At 35.9% G+C, this 18,312-nt stretch overlaps 1 protein-coding gene across 3 annotated transcripts in view; it reads left to right on the top strand.

The window, feature by feature from the left end:
• The window catches only part of NPAS3 (neuronal PAS domain protein 3), an 805,304-nt gene that overhangs the window by 389,991 nt on the left and 397,001 nt on the right, over positions 1-18,312 (top strand). For all 3 annotated transcript variants that reach the window (XM_058162236.1, XM_058162237.1, XM_058162238.1), the window contains one exon: positions 15,810-15,892. In XM_058162236.1, coding sequence (XP_058018219.1) covers positions 15,810-15,892 — 83 coding nt within the window. The remainder of the gene's footprint in view (positions 1-15,809; positions 15,893-18,312) is intronic.

Below are 18,312 nucleotides of genomic sequence, written 5' to 3' on the forward strand. Positions count from 1 at the left end.
TTAAATTTATAAGCCTCTCTTTGACACAAAGCACAAGGCTCCTTTTTATACATACAAAAACTTGCATACATATCTCCCGTCCTCCCATTTTTCCCCACAAGAATCACATGAGGAAAGTTGAGCTGACAGAGAATGATTGGTCCCACATCATCCATTGGGTGTCCATGGCCTATGGTGGACCAGTCTCAGCTCTTTCAAGTTCTAGTCCAGTGATGGCTAATCTTTTTGTCGTTGCATGCCAGAAGTGCGGGTGCACGTGTGCAACAATGCACACGTGTGCCTGCACCCATAATGCAATGCAAGCAAGACACCCCTCCCGCTCCCTGACCCCCTATGCATGCATGCATAACCCCCTGCACTCCCCACACACACATTCACGCGCAAACCCCCTGCCCTGTTTTGGGCCTAGCAGACTTCCCTGCTAGGCCTGTTTTTGGTCCCAGGAGGCTGCAGGAAGGCCTGCTAGGCCCAAAATGGGCTGCGGGGGGGGGGACTGCCCCCTGTACTCCTCCCCATCCCCGCACATGTGACCTCCCCATCCCCACAAGCCCCCTGGACATGCATGTGTGTCTCCCGCATGTGCCCTACTCCCTCCGCATGCACAGCAGAGACCAGCAGAGAACTGGCCAGCAGGAAGTGTGCACCCATGCGGTTTGGACCTGCCCTGGGCAACAGCTTGCGTGCCCGCAGAAAGGGCTCTGCATGCCACCTGTGGCATGTGTGCCATAGGTTCGCCATCATGGTTCTAGTGTAATAGTGCCACTACTACATCACACTATCTCTGTTTATCTACAACTAACTAGTCTTATATATTAGCTTTAGAACTCAACTACAGTAAAACTGCTGCCAAACACAAAAGGGTAGCAATTTATTTGAAATACAGTACACTCGGTGGGGAGGAGAGGACAAATTAGTATTAGGGCTGTATTACTGTTCTTCTTCTCATCTTTCCTATTACCTTATCTTCTTATGATTATAACTTTGTTGCTTGTATCTTACATCTTATATTGTTTTATTTAGTATCCTAGTATGATTTATGTAGGGATGCGATGGCTCAGTGGCTAAGATGCTGAGCTTGTTGATCAAAAGGTTGGCAGTTCAGTTCAGTGGTTCAAATCCTTAGTGCCACGTAATGGGATGAGCTCCCGTTACTTGTCCCAGCTTCTGCCAACCTAGCAGTTAGAAAGCACATAAAAAATGCAAGTAGAAAAATAGGGATCACCTTTGGTGGGAAGGTAACAGCGTTCTGTGCGCCTTTGGATTTTAGTCATGATGGCCACATGACCATGGAGACGTCTTCAGACAGTGCTGGCTCTTCAGCTTTGAAATGGAGATGAGCACCTAGAGTCGGGAACATCTAGCACATATGTGCAAGTGAACCTTTACCTTTACTTATGATTTATGTTGATTGCTTATTTAATATCCTATGACTATCACAAAGTGTTGTGTCTATGATTTATGATGAATGTATTTTATGAAGATTATGATCATAATTTTTCAAATGTTGCTTATATGAACACTAAAAGCTTATGCACTGGAGACAAATTTCTTGTGTGTCCAGTCACATTTGGCCAATAAAAATTCTCTTCTATTTTATTCTAGACAGTGACCATAGATAGTCAGAATAACAGAATAATAGTTGGAAGGTCTTTTAGTCCAAAACCCTGCTCAAGCAAGGGATCCTATACCATTTAAGACAAGTGGCTGTCCAGTCTCTTCTTAAAAGCCTCTAGTAATGGAGCACCCATAACTTCTAAAGGCAAGCCATTCCAATGGTTAATTGTTCTCACTGTTCATTTCATTTTATAGACAATATTTTTCATTCCTGGCAGGTACATCCTTCCAAACCTTCACTTTCTGTTTATAAACAAATATATTCTCACATAATGCTTCAATCTCTCACCTACAAAAGTCCAGGCTGTTACAGTATCCTTTATCTGCTGGTCCTAGTCTTTGTTCATGATTATACATACAGGAAAATAACAAATTCCAATTTCTTTTTCACTGTTTATTAATTCATGGAGTTTCATATTAAGCACTATTTTGCTTTGACAGCCCTAAAATTAGTCCTGTTATTTGAAGAGATGTGATAAAAAGGTATGAACCACATCATAACAATCAAATAGGTCTATTGATATTATTATGTTGCTGAGGTGTAAGATGATCTACATCCACAACAAGTAATAATAATATAAATTGGATACCCTCTTATGCTTGCTCCATTCCCCAGAAGGATAGACCAAGTGAGTAGAGATGGTTCCAGGGATTTTTTCCATTACTTGCCTATTCATAGGGGAGGGTATAGACGAGTATGGGGGTTCATTAAGGTCATGGTGCCAAGGGAACTGGTGGTAAGGTTTAAAAAGTAAGAATCTCATTAATATCAATCTAAGATGATAAAAAGTGCCTAATTTATAGAGGAGGACATTTGAAAAGTAAACAAGCAGGAAATTCTAAATTCCATGAATATAGATGCATGCAGTTGTCTCACTGACTTAAAATTCATTAAACAATATGCTTTTCAAACCTTTTGGAAAAGGCTTATGAGTCCCTTGTAACCACAGTCTCTATAGGGTAGTGGTGACTTCATTTGTTAATTTTCTGTTCTTTAGCAAAATAAATATGATTGTACATTCTGTTGTGGAATAATGATTTTATACCCAGTGAACAGAGGAGGGTGATCAATAAAGAGAAAAAAATTATTAGCTCTGCAAGACTGATGACATGGTTAAAAAGGTTACAGTATCTATAGGTTCATAGGCAAGAATAACAATGCATCTATTCCATTGGCTATATGTATGTTATATATGGCAAAGTATTACTTTGTTGCACATGTACATTCCCTAAATTATCATTAAAAAGATGGCTTGTCATTTTAAAAATGCTGAATTGTCATTTCCCACATTTTGAAGCCCCCTTGACATGTGTAGTAAACTTGTAGTAGTTTTTTTTTTCTTTATATATGACATGCTTATCTGGAAAAAATATTGGAGGGGCTTCACTTGTTACAATTTATTTCTAGAGTTCTTCCCATAGAAATAAAAAGGAACCTTTAGACATGCTGAATGTAGCTGAAGACTTCAAATAGTTATCTTTCTATCATTATTTTACAAATTTCATTCCTTGTTTTCAGAGGAGTGCATATCACAGACCTGGTCAAGATTTTATCAAATTCAAGGTCATTCCCAAAATTTTAGTGGAGTCAATTACTATACATAAATGGGGGCATGCTGAAAGGTTAAAAATGTATAATTTTTTTCATTTCACGAAACATGTCTATTAGCCAAAGCGATTTTATTTTGGTCATATCAATCTTGTATCATTTTTACTGTCTCCTAATGCGTCCCTTTTTCTATCCTTACATTGTCAAGTTAGATCCTGATGGCAAAATAGAAGCCTTCTTTAAACAAATGGTCATTATTTAGATTTATATAGCTATAGAAAATCCTTGGCTCACACTAGGAAAATGTTTTGAATCTGTAATAGAGAAAGTAGCTGCACTTATGGTACTATCACTAAAGTGTTTGAATTATTGATTTTGTCTTGATATCTGTACAGATTCCTCTGGATCTGGTTCAATATAACATTTAGGAAATAATGAGGCTCTCCCAGTCTTCTTCTAGTTTATAAAAAACATTCTGCATGACACTTCACTCTGCAAAATTGTATTTCAGTCCAGGTCAGTCTGACAATTTAGGCAGCAGCATCTAAGTTGAACAAGTATATAAAATAAACAAATACTACAAAATCCCAGAAAGATTAATTTCAGGCTAGCCAACTGGAAGGATCACAAGAAATTTCACAGACAAGCTACCCCTAGAATCATTGTGCTGGTTAGTCAGCAAAGACTGTAGATCAGGGCTCTCCAAACTTGGCAACTTTAACACTTGTAGCTGGGAAATTCTGGGAGTTGAAGTCCATAAGTCTTAAACTTGCCAAGTTTAGAGACCCCGGCTGTACACCATTACACGAACTGAACTTTTTCTTCTCCTGAGCCAATCAGCCTGTGCATTGGTGATAGACAAGCAGAGCCCAGTTAAGAGATAAAATTTGATAAATCAACTCACAAGAATGGTGATGGGGTAGCTTTTCTTATTTCTAGTATCTTCAAGATGCCAGACCCCCCCAAATAGTTTTTTACTACCATTTATTATCATTGTATATTGATGGTCACTATCCGAGGCAATTGCTTAAATAAGGATTGCTTCTATTTGAACAGGATGTGATGGTGTTTACGTGATTATATCATCATACATGTAATTTTCCCCCTCCTTGTGCAGGTTCCTCTGACTATCCAGCCCAATATTTTTGTACCCCCTTTTCCTTTGATTGCACCCTGAACTGCAGGATCATGTTCTTTGTTTATTTCTATTTGTTTTGTTTTACTTTTTATTAAATTGAAACTGATTTCATTTTTTTTTTCCTTAGTGAAGGGAATAGGGGTTTATCATTTTATATCTTAGAATAAGCAATGCTGCTGGTATAACTAGAAAATATATATTTCCAGCCTTTTCGGTTCAATAGGAAATGTTCCTTTTCTTTTGAAGCAGAAGAAATCTTACTTTTGGCACTTTGACACATCACTGACTGTTAGAGAACATGAAGCCACTGTTTACTGCTGGTTCCTGAGTGTTAAACAGCCTCCACTGCTTTTATTATACCATTAATTGTACTTAATGTAGATGCATTTGTGGTATGCTTGGCTAAACTCTGAAAATTAAGTAGAGAGTACTTTGTTATAAAATTTACTGTAATGAGCTCTGGTGGGATAGGGTCTGTTAAGTTTGAAATTACCTCAGGCCATTTCCAGAGGACTTCTTAAAAAAATTCATATCTGTAGAAGTTTGCAGCTAGATAGCCCAAACTCATATTGACATGGAAAGTCTACTCCTGTATGGTATAAGCTGCATTAAATATGAATCTTTAAATGGCAAAACAATTTTCATATGGAACACATGTAATCTTTAGCAGTAAATTGACAGAAATGCTGTACCATGTCTCTTATTTGCATACTGTGTTGAGTGCCTCCACCATTTTAACTGAGTACAAGTGGTGATTGAGAGTTAGTTTGGTGTAGAGCACAGGTGTCAAACTTGCAGCGTCACCTTGCCATCACATGACATTTCATGACATTTTTCCCTTTGTAGAGCTGGGGTGGGCATGGCCTGCGCATGATGCATCCAGCCTGTGGGCCACCAGTTTGACACCTCTGGTGTAGAGGTAAAGGCACAGAGCTGAAAATTCGGAGACTATGAATTCCAATCTCACTTTAGGAACAAAAGCCAGCTGTGTGCTCTTGGGCCAGTCACACTCTCTCTCAACCTTAGTGAAAGCAGGAAGTGATAAACAACTTCCAAAATCATTGCCAAGAAAACTGCAGGGACTTCTACAAACAGTTGCCAGGAGTCAAAAGTAACTTGAAAATGCAAAATACATATATTCAAGTGGTGCTTAGGAGTACATCTTTTGCTATTAATGCATTTGATCTCTCATATACTTGTGATATAAACAGATTCCACATGGGTTTCTTCATGTAATGCAGTGAGTGACATCTTTCTATAAAGAATTCTTCCAAAGTGATAGGTAGGTGTTGATAACAAATAAATGTAATATGCTGCTGATTTTTTTAGCCTGAAATCTTCTGATGCATTGGACTCCAACTCCCATAATTCCCACACAGGTCATGTTTGTTGTACCCTATGGGCACCACTTTGTAGAAATTATGTCTAAGACACAACTATTTACAGCAAAGACCTCTAATACATATCGATACTATCTGTTGATATATGTAAAAAACATTCACCTTATTTTTACATATAATTTCCATTCCAAGGAGTGTTCAAGTAGGTGTATCCATGTGTCACAAGTAGCTAAATCAGTTACGGTCTAATCAACAGTATAACTGTAGTTCTGCCTCTGTTTTTAGGGATATGTGTTGTATCATTTCTCAGCTAAAGTGTCAAATGGTTTTTTTCCATTAATCTAAATGAATCTTCTATACTTCGTAGAAATACATTTGAAATTTATTTCCTGAAAGTTGGAAGGCTGTCTTGGAACAGCATTCCTAGTTTAGTCTCACCAGCAAAGATCAAGTAGATAATCTTCCCTAGTGTTAGTGTAGCAATTTATCAGGGCTTGCTAGTTAAAAATTTAAGCATGTAGTAATTAGAGGCTTCCAAGCTTGAAATTCATGCACTTTCCCTTTTTTTAATGGACTCAGTAGAGGCTTGTCAAGCTTAGTATTTGACTAATGCAGATTTTATACTCCTTGCTGAAAGCTTCCAAACTCAGTGTGGGTGAAACCTTAAATCACTTTTTGAGCAGGGGTGCTGCTTCAGAGAGAAAATCTGTAAGAAAACCTTGCAGAAGTCTCTATATTACCAAAGGCCATCCAGAGAACTTATTGTACTTGTCCACTATTGTATAATCAGAAAAACCGTATAATCAGAAGAACCATAGCTATTAAATATCACATCTGTTGTCCAGATGGGCTAAAAAAAACTACAGCCCATCATGACTGTAGAATAAAATGAACCAGATACTCTAGGGAGAGTTCTACATAGGGATCTGTGTGTGTGTGTGTGTGTGTGTCTGTCTGTCTGTCTGTCTGTCTGTCTGTCTGTCTGTCTATATATATCTACATCTATCTATAGATCTAGATCTAGATCGATAGATCAATAAATACATAGATAGATAGGGGTGTGTGTGCAATTTATATATATATGTGTGTGTATATATATATATATGTTTTCTGAGGTTTTCGCGGGTGTTTGTATGTAGATCTTTGGTTATTCGGGTTTTCTCCCGCGTAAAATTGGAAGTGTCTTGGCGACGTTTCGACGAAGTCTCATTCGTCATCTTCAGGCTTCAGCTTCGTGCTTCTGGGAGCAATGTGTGATCGCAGCTGTTTCTTCTTTTTAACTGCTAGTGGGGGTTTGAACTGATTGGATGGGAGCTTGGCTGTGCTCTGATTGGATGGGGGGTTTTTCTGTGCTCTGATTGGCTGGGGGTGTGTCCTGTGTTGGTGGGGGCTTGGTTGTGCTCAGTCTAGTTTGTGCTGCAGGGGGATTTGAGCTGGTGAGCTGCATAGCTGTTGTTTGGCTTTGTGGTCGTGCTACATCTTCATAGTGGGTGTCAGTCTGCTGCATGAATGGATTGGAGGGGTTTGAAATGGCTAATGTTGCAGCTGCGGTCTGGCTTCTGGTCCTTGGTCGTGCTTCATGATCAGCGTGGGTTTGGGTCTGCTTTCTGGGTGGATGTGTGGTGGTGACATCCTGTGTGGACTTCATAAGTGTGGGTCTGGTGTCATTCCTCGTGTTAGGGACTCGTTTGTCAATAAGGGTGGGTTTCCAAATGACTGGTAGGTGGGAGGTATCATCTCGTTTGTTCATGCTGTGTGGGCGTTTTTCTATCTCGATGGCTTCTCTGATTATTCTATTGTTAAAGTGTTCAGTTTTGGTGATAGTTCTGGTCTTTTTAAAGTCAATATCATGTCATGTGGCTTTAAGGTGTTGGACCAGGGAAGTAGTTGGTTCCTCTTTTTTGACTGAGTTCTTATGTTCTTCAATGCGTGCACTTATTCTTCTGTTGGTTTGTCCAATGTATGTGGTGGGGCAGGCGGTGCATGGGATTTCATATACTCCTTGATTTTCTAACTCAATTTTGTCTTTGGGGTTTCTTAGGATGGTGGATATTTTTCGGTTTATGCAGAATGCTGTCTTGATGTTGTGTTTGTGGAGGATCTTGCTGATTCTGTCTGTGGTGCCTTTTATATATGGGAGGAGGGCTGTGCCGTTTTCTTGTTCTCTGTCTTGGATTTTAGTGGGGGGTTCTTTTTGGATTAGTTTGGTAATCTTATTTCTCTAGAATCCATTGGATGTTAGTACGTTAGTGAGAGTGTGTAGTTAGTGAGAGTGTGTAGTTAAAAAGGAAGAAACAGCTGCAATCACACATTGCTCCCAGAAGCACGAAGCTGAAGCCTGAAGATGACGAATGAGACTTCGTCGAAATGTCGCCAAGACACTTCCAATTTTACGCGGGACAAAACCCGAATAACCAAAGACCTACATATATATATATATATATATACACACATACATATACATAGACTATATATAATGTATATTGTTTACAAATGGTGAGGGATATATACATAGAATTCATTAATATGTTTGAAAAATTCTGTAAGATAAATGAGAAATATAAATGTAAATAGCATTTACATTATATTATATAGCATTTTCTGTAAGCTATGATGAGAAATGTAAATAGCACCTCAAGTACATGGTACTATGGAATGACCAACTAAAGAATGGATGTTTAAATAGAGTAATGTTTATTCTAAGTCAATGTTTCTGAGCAACCTCAGCAACCTTTTTGTGAACATCAACTCCCAGAATTTGCATCTTAAACTTGCTGTGATTGAGAAACACTGTCATAGTTTGATTTTATAGAGACATAATTTATAGAGTCATAGTTTGCTTATCTGTGGTTTATTAAATAAAGTACAATGGGTTCAGTTCAAATTTCACCTTAAATCATTAAACTATAGTTTAAAAACCATAGGATACAGGTACACCAAAACACTTTTATGGTAAAATTCATGGTTCATCAAAATGTATGAATGTAGACTTATTTGATCCAAAAGCTTAATGACATCACCAGCAAGATGTTCTGCTAATTTTTCTCTGAAGATATATTGAATACACATCGAAGAGAAACTTATAGTAGAACAAGCTTACTTTATGGTACTTACTTGCATAGGAGGGAAGGGAAGGCTTTACTGTGCTGCTAAATATGAGCGTTCATTTCTTTGTATTATGTCTAATAAAGTGAAACCGTTTAGCATTCTAATTGTTTCTACCAAATGTGGATCTAAAAGAGAGCATATCCAAGCATGCGGGCTAAAGAGAAATAATCCTTGGAGTTTTGACTAAAAATATATGGCTTGGATGATGGAAATGTTCTCCTTTTGCACTTAATAAGAAAGCTATTGCTCTTATTTAATGTGTTAGCAATTGTTAGCATTGCTCCTCATTTAGCAATTTTTAGTCTTCCCTCAGATTTAGACTACTTGGATAAATATATTCCAGAACTAAAGAAGATGAAATACTTTGCAGTCACCAAATTTATATATAACTCATAACTTGTTTTGCAACACTGAAATCAAGTACCAATGAATGACAGACTTTTTGTCTAGAGTCTAGACATTTGAGATCCGTGTTGCCAAAATCTGGGTAATCACTCAATGGCAGAAAACAGATTTCTGTTTCTTTCTGTTCTCATCTAGTGGCTATCTGGATTTACGAAACCCAAATCAGTATGTCAACATTTATCCTTTCAGATGTTGATGTATTACCGTTCCATAGACCATTGGCCATGGTAGCTGCTGTTGATGAAATCCATAACTGCAAGTTGTGAATTGATATGAGAGTTGACATTCAGTAATTTTAAATGTAAATGTAGGGAATCTTCATGTTCATTCACTGGAAGTGGAAAATGGCTGCATGAATGTAATGGAAAGAATTAGTAAAGTTACTTTAAATGGAAACTAAGTTCAGTCATACTGACTACTACCTAAAACATAACCTGCTCCCCAGCTCCAGTGCATCTTGGTAGCACTTGTGTAATAGAACAACCAACCTTAGAAATGCCAGTGAAGATGACAAAATGGTGGGTTGCTTCTGCCTTTTAGAATAAACCATCAATAGTAAAAAAAAACAAAAAACAAAGCAATAAATCATCAAACAAATCAACCCACTCATTCAAGGCACAAATGACCAGGCTCAAATTATCCTACTTCACGCCCATTATGCAAAGACCCATCTCTCTCTGGAAAAAGCTCTAATATGGAGACAGATGGAAGGAAAGAGAAGAGGAGATCAACAACAATGTGACTAGAGCTGGCTACAGTAGCAATGAACACTCAGTTGCAGTTGCTGAACGATCAGGTTAGCGACAGATCATCATGAAGACAATCAATTTGTCCATATGGTCTGTAAGAATAGACAATGACTTGATGGCATATATTCCCCTCCCCCCTGCAAAAAAAAGAGAAAGTGCTTCAATTTAAAAAAATGCATCTTCCTGGGTCCTGTTAAAAGCATTATTTAATTGAGGTAGACCAACTCTTGCCCATCTATCCAAATGGGCATGAGAGATAGCCACTCCCTCAAATAACTTGGCTCTATTTAAGCAGAAGTGAAACATTACTATCTAGAAAACAAAAATTAAGTCTCAGAAGATGTGAATGATCAGTTGAGCAAGGCAGCCCTTCATATTTGTTCTGATAAAAATGAATAAACTTACTTCATGCTTGCCTATCCATTTTCTAAAAATCTAGATCTCTAAAAATCAATTTTATCTATATCGAGAAAATCCACAAAAAATACTGTCTTGGAGTCATGTCCAATCTGAATTTAACATATATAGATATTTTGTAGTAAATGAAGCCAAATCCTGTAATGGGAAAGAAATATGGATAGTCTTGTAGCTCATTAAAAATGAGCTACAAGACTCATTTTTGTCATTCATTGAGTCAAGGACAAATTATGGCCACACAAGTCAAAGAAAGTTTTGGCTTATTTGTTGAAATTTGTTGACTTTCTCTGTATTTATATTTCACTTAGGACAGAAATGTCTGATGTTCAGCCATAGGCTGCGTTTCTATGCTTTTTCTTATTTCCTGTTTTCAGATGACTCCTTATTTGAGCTAAAGTTGACTATTCCATCTACTATAATTCTCTGAGTTATGTGACTATTCTCTTTGTTCACTTTGCTCATTATTTGTCTTGTTCTAGTCTTGTAAATTTTATTTCTCTTAATATATGAATTTACAAATTCTCCAATTTACCTCCGTTACATTGGTGCTTCGTTTTTAATATGTATGTATGTTGCTTTTGGAACATGAAGACCCAAAAGAAGACTTATTGTGTGAGTCTGTGTGCGTGCGCACATGCTAAGCAAGGGAAAAGTAGATATGTTAAAAATTGCTGAGGTGGTAGTTTCCAAAGTATTATGAAGGTTTTCAGTAGAAATATTTTTTTTTTAAAAAAAATCTTACACTAACATTAAAAAAGTTTGCTGGCAATAACATTGTGTCTCTAACATACAGTGCAGTATATTTCAGGAATGCATGTATTGTATTCTGCTTCATGTAGATCCTGCTGTTTTTGACATACTTGTGGCATACAAAAGCCCTGTGGATGAATGGAGCATTAGATTGGAAGTAATAAGGTTGTGCCTGACTTACCTCAGCATTTGTAGCAGATGTTACAAATGTCATAAACATGAACCTTAGGGATCAGGGAAAAAAATCAAGACAACAGATTTAGACTTTTTTCTTTACAAGCTAGTGCAGTCTGATGCTATATAGTGGCACTCTGACTTGATGTTAATATCCTGTCCTTTTTCCCTGGACACTGTTGTATGAGAGCAGAGAAAGCTTTCCTAAGCAAATATGCAGTTTCCACAGGCAACTTAAACTGAGAGCTGAGAGCTTTTTTCAACAAACCAACAGAAGAAAGGATTTTCTTGACCATGTTTGTTTTATGCTTGATTATGGGGATTTGGGTTCATGGAGAAAGATCTTAAGTAAGGAAAGAACGCCATTTGTTGTCTTCCAGCACCGCTGCATACTAACACAACTTATTTTCTGGCAATTCTATTTAATTGAATGTAATATGCTGCGCAGTTTTAGTTCATTTCTCCACGACTGCAGTTTTAGTTTATTTCTCCATGACTGGAGTAAACAGTTAAAACATTTATGTAGGGATGGAGGAGAGCGGAGTTCATAGGCAGTTAGGTATGTCTCATATATGTACTCTTCCTGAGCTGGATTAGCAAATGGTTGCAGTTGATGCCAGTAATTTTGCCTTCTCTTTTTCCTCACCCATTTGCTCTGTCTTCTCCATGATCATTGCATATCAAAAGTATGTAGTGTTGAGTTCAGAAATGTTTACTTCCAGGTAAACCATATTGTAAATTTATATATGCTTAGAAAATAGTTCCTCTGGGATTCAGTCAAATTAATTTTTAAAGGTGAAAAATCATTAAAAACTCTTCTATGCCCTGTCTCTCTGATGCTTCTCGGTGTCTCCGATCCAATTACACCCTTTTGGCTGGATAGAACTTTGACTCAGGCCCTGAGATTTCACAGTTTTCCTCCGCATTAGTGATAAGGTCTGGTGTTTTGTTTTATTTTTTGCACCTACTAATGTGTCAGGGAATTTGGACAGTGGGCGTCCAAATGGAGTCAGGGACCGCCAACAGGAACTTGCAGTTTTATATAAATAAATATATTTATATTAAATAAGATAGGCAAACAGGAGCATTGTCAGGTAAATCAACACAGCAGGAACATCATGAGGTAAATTACAAAGAGCACACACAGCACACAGAGGAAAAAACACGGGAAATAAGGAAACTCCCCCTTTTCATTCATAGCAAGCAATCACAGCTCAGGTTGCTTCATGTAGTGGCCAGCTGTCTTTAACCGATTAGCTATAATTGTGTGTTCTTACTCATTGTCCAATCCTTCACTCCAGATATTAAAATTCAAATATCTTAACATAATGTTTTGTAAACATATTTAATATCACAGGAATGGAATCATTTTCAGGGCATTGGAAACTGGCTGACCTCTCTTTGGTGTTGCCTAAAATCAAAGCTTTTGGCATCTTTTTTAAAAAAAATACTTTTATCATGTTAATAAATGACCCTATGTTAAGTATAGCAAATAACAAGAAATACACTTGTATATATCACCTTGTTTTCCTTTCTGAAATCAAGATGACAAAGTGTTGGATTTAGAGCATTCAGCTTCTCTAAGTTTTAGGGTAATACATTACTTCAGCAGGAAATTTGTTGCTTGATATAAAACGTGCAGTGTTTCCTGCAAAGAAATTAAAAGGAATATCCAAAATGCTACATTTCCAAACCAATATCCCTTGTTTACTCTTAGTGGATGTCATATGTCTTTCGGCACCTGTAATGCAAATGCCTCTTACAAATCATTCCTCTAGAATTTCTTCTCACAAGATTGATCAATGATCACAGGCTGATTCCAGAAAATATCTGCTACTGCTTTCAGTAGCAGATATTGAAGAGATTGGCGGAGGTACATCTTTGTTGTGTTTGCCATTAAGTAATGAATGTTTCACTGAGTTCACTATGTGTAAAATAAGAGCTTTTGCAAAAACGTTTCTTCCAGTGATATAGTAAACTTTGAGATACAGAAGATTTATTCCAATCTAACAATTTCTTGCAGGCCTGAGAGCATATAGCCTGAGCTCTCTTATTTACAAGATTTTGTCTGTTCACTGGCAAGAAAGGACCAGTTAATGTACTAACAATTCTCCTGCATTGAATTGGAAGACCACACATGTATATGAGTTCTGTATTAAAAGGATTATCTCTGCTGATATTGACAGGCATAACAGAAGCTTTTTTGTGATATCTAATTTTGTTTCTGGAGGTAGGAAGATACTTCACTGCTGCCAATGTATTACTTCATGATACATTTTGTGTATAGCTGCATATATTAGTATTATAATCTTTACATTTCAGCATGTATATGCCTAATAAGAAAAGCTTTTTTTTCTGACCTCAATGGGTATTTGTACTATATGATGTGAAACATAAGACTCTTTCATTACAAGAAACCAAAACATGAGTGTAACATGGTTCATTTTTGTATGTTCTTTAGCATTGTTAGATATATTAGTGCAATTCCTTATTGTAACATATTTATACTTATCAACTGATCCTTTGTAAATTTGGCAGTATATGGTTTTGATTAATTTCCTGCCCCCCCCCCAAATAATAACAATTTTAGGAAACTAAGTAAGGAATGTGTGGAAACAAATGTTTATGGAGGCATTCCATAGCATCTAAGAAACAGTCTCAGTAGCCATTTCAATGTATTTTATGCAAACCAACTGCAGAACAGATGGACTTGCAGCAGAGGAAATCTGAGGCACAGGGAGGACATTGTATTGTTTTCTAATCTACCATCACAACTTTGTTACAACTCCTTAAAGCCTAGGCTTCAGACTTATAGTAGTGCTTGGCAGAGACATTCTGTATTTTTTTCCTGTCATTTCTCATTCAGCTTGATGAAAGAGAATTTGCTTTAGAAATGATTTCAAAGGAGAACAGCTTTTGGCAAACCTCCAAGTGCTACATTTTTGCATTAGATGACCAAGTGGTATATATATATAAACCAGTATATATGTCCTTTCCTTCATTGTATAGTCATTTCTCTAGTGGCCTGCCATCTTTCTAGTTTCCCACATTTCAATTGCATTCCAAGGGAAGATATTATGAGAAAACTTGTTCCACTGGGCATTTTCAAGATCAGTGCCACTGTCTCTCTTAAGAAAAAGGCCTTCCTTTAGAAACTCTGGAAGAATTTTTTCTCTTCCTAGGAAAAAAAGGGCATGCAATGCCCAAGAAAGGGCATTTGTGCTTTGTTTTATTTTATTTTTGTAAGATATCTCTTTGCCAGAAGATAAAGCATTTGATGAGCAGAAGTTGTTTAGAAAAGAAATATAGAAAATTTTATTTTTCCCAAAACTTATCTTTCCATCATGTCTTTGTTTCATTTGCACAAGAGAGGCAGTAGTTGATCTTTAAAAATACAATATAAGGCTGCAATAAAGAGTTTCACCCAAATTAAAGCAAAAGATGGTGCATTCTCAATTGTACTTTAAGGTTTATTAAAACAACATTTAAATTATAGCCACAGGAGAAATAAGAATCACAATCTTACCAAAAGAATTTTTTAAAAAATATAAGCAAATTTTATAATTTAATCCGTACCAGGAGAAAAACAAGTGGCATGCATTAGCACATTTTTGGTGTTGCCATAAGCAGCAGAGGGATTCTTATTGTGATCATATTGTAAATGAGGAATTGATAATTTCACATACATTGGACTGACATTTCCCATATCAGAACTATATATTTAATGTTCTTAAGGCTTGGCTTGGAAGACTGGACACATTCCTTCTTATTTTAATATATAAAAATATTTGATATTGACTTACTAAATATTAACCATACTATTTGCACTGAAGATATTATCTAGTTTAGTAATGCTGTTTTCTACAACATTAAAGCTACAGATATTCTCTTCTCTCAGTACTATTGTTTGTGTTTCTTCTGTATTTTTATTTTCTGCAGTCCTAAAACTATTTTTGACAGTGGTGTCATTGAAGTGTACTTCTTCAAAAAAAGGTTGAAGCTGTTTTATAGGATATATTTTTATTAACTTTTCAAGGTTATAATTTTCTGAGTTCTATTCTTTTTCCCAAAAATCATTTGATAGAATGAAGCTAATAAAAAACTTCAGGCTTTTTTTCTGTGAATTTTTTTTCGTAGGTGGGTATATTGCTCAACCAAGGAAGGATGCTTATAGTCTCAAGATGCTCTGTTTCTCTTCTGCTCTTCTGTAACTGATCAATATAACAATAGCAAAATATGTATGCTTAAGTATAATCATTCAACTTTGTATCAAGTTAGGTAAATTCTGGAGCTTGTATAAATTGATTTTGATTATGGAGATACATATGTAAGTGACCTGTGTCTGGAATACTGAACAACCTTTGAATACAGTCTTCCACATAAAGAAATAAAGTGGAGAATTAGGGTTCCTTTGTTCTTCATAGAATAATATTTTTTCCCTAATTATAATTTTTCAAATGTTAAGATTGTAGACAATATTAATGAATAATAATAGTAATAACCTAAATTGGGATGCATTGTGACTAAATGTGCAGAGATTGCAACATAATCCCTTTTTTATTCAGTTATAGGTGCCCAGCGCAGGAGAAGCCCCAGTGCCCTTGCCACTGACGTATTTGAGTCACATTTGGGAAGTCACATTTTACAGGTAAAAGCATTGGCTTTGCAAAAAAACAAATTAAAAAGTTTAACATGTTTAATAGCAAGATATAAGACACCTGTCAAATATTTGGATATTGCTATTATTATTAGAGCCTATTCAGTGAAGGTTTGTTTACATATTCTTTTTTTAAGTGAATGGTTAAGAGAATATTAATGAGAGAGGGAGGGCAAGTATTATTTGTACTGTAATAATTTAAAATTCAGCACATTAGTTGTATTATGATGTGCAATAGCTGTTAGTTTCTCAAAATGTCTGTATATATTTAAGTATTAACTATTTTGTGGGGGGGGAAAATCTTGTTCACATGTAGATTTTCATTTTTCTCCTCCTATTATAGTTTTCAGCACTATTGCTTCAACTGTTGTATTCATTGTGATATTTATATTCCTTTAAAAGACTGGATGCCTTTAACGCTTTAGATAAGCAGTGTAGTGTTCCTCTAAATTTCTTTTAGTAGTATCTATTGAACACACTATCTTGACAAATGTTGTGCATCAGTCATGTGTTTTCATGTTGTTCTGACACAAGATTCCTAGTAGAATCAGAATCAATATATTTCTTCAGTGTAAGCAAAACATAAAAAACTATTTTATCATGAACTTTGCTTCTTTCAAATTAATTTCTATACCTATATATTAAACTTTGCATCCAGAAGAAAATATTACTTTAAGTTAAAAAACAAAGGGACGAATCCAGATGTGCTAATAAATCTGTTATAGTATATTATAAATAAGACTAGACTTGTCCCCTCCTCGAAGTTTTCTATTCTTCTTTGCTAAGGTCCCCATCTTTTGTTGCTACATTTTTGGTGATTTGTTGAATAATAATTGGCAAAATGATTGGCAAAGTAAGTTTCTCAACAAAATCAGGATGATTGTAATGATTTTTATTTATGAAATGGATGGATTTCTTATGTATATGATCTTGGTAAACTTTTATCTTTATTTTGTGTGTGATCATAACAATATTTTGCAAACATTTCAAAGATTTATGCTGATTTTAGAAGAATGTGATTTGATACAGTTTTACTTTCTGTTCTGAAAGAGGATGAAAGGAGATGTTGTTTGATTTATCACTAGTATTAATAATAATGACTATGCAATCAACTATAATAATAATAATAATCTTTAGCATCATCAAACGATAATGTCTGCCTATCCCAGGTCCTTGGGAAGGACTTGAAGAGGGATAAAAATACCAAATCCAGTCTAAACAGCTGGCTGACTGTGGGATGAATCATAATAGTATTAAAATAATGTGAGAGTTTGGAAAACATAATAAAATCATGTACATAAAATCATAAAAAGGTATTTTTATTATTTAATCAATTTATATGCCATCCACACTGGCTCAATAGTTAGATGGGCAGCATATAAATTGAATAAATAAATAAATAACCATTTATTTATAATAAATAAATAACCATTTATTTATAATAAATAAATAACAAAAAGAGTTCTCCTAACTGTGTTGTAGTCTTTGCAAGTGTTAGTTGGAGATATGCTGCCCCCAACCTAGAAGTAGCTTTGGGTCTCGGTAGAGAAGTTTGATAGACTTCTTCATGAATGTATCCAATCTCCATTTAAAGCCATCTAAGTTATTTGACAGCCAGTTTGGTATAGTAGTAAAGGCAGCTGGCTAAAAATTGGGAGTCTATTCATTTTAGTTGTGCCTGATCAAAAGCCAGTTGAGTGATCTTACGCCAGTCACTCTATATAGTGTAGTTGATATCACTGCAACATAATAATATATTTCATAGGTTAATTGTGTGTTGTGTGAAGGAGTTCATTTTGTCATTTTTGAATCTTCTTCCATCTGGCCTCATTGGATGACTCCTGGTCCTAGAATTTTGAGACAGTTTTATGTGTGCCTTGTAATCCTTAATTACCATTATTCACCATTCTTGTAAACTGCAGGCTCCAAATATTCTAATGCTTTTCTAATAAGAAAAGTATTGGGATTATCTTTTCATTTTGATTGCCCTCTTTTGAATTTTGCTCAGGTACTTTTCCAAATGTGGTGACTTGAACTGTGCATGGTATTCCAGATGTGGGGATCACAAATTTACATAAAGACATTACAATGTGGGCTGTTTTCTTTTTTAATCCACTTCTGATGCTCATTAGCATGGACTTTTTCTTATTCATGGCTGCTGCTCAGTTGACATCTTCATTAAGCAATCCATTATGACCCCATCAAGATAATTTTCCTGGTTAGTTACAGACTGTTAAGATCCAGTTAGTGCAAAAAAAAAATTAGCTGGTTGAGCCCCAGCATATAAATAGAAATGTTTTTTTATATATTTACATTGAAGTACATTTGCCATTTGGTGGATAATTCATTTAGTTTAAAGAGATCTGTCTGGAGTACAACCACTTGATCTTCACAAGGTTTGGTATCATTCA

The sequence above is a fragment of the Ahaetulla prasina genome, chromosome 1, assembly GCF_028640845.1.
Source record: "Ahaetulla prasina isolate Xishuangbanna chromosome 1, ASM2864084v1, whole genome shotgun sequence".
Classification (NCBI taxonomy): domain Eukaryota; kingdom Metazoa; phylum Chordata; class Lepidosauria; order Squamata; family Colubridae; genus Ahaetulla; species Ahaetulla prasina.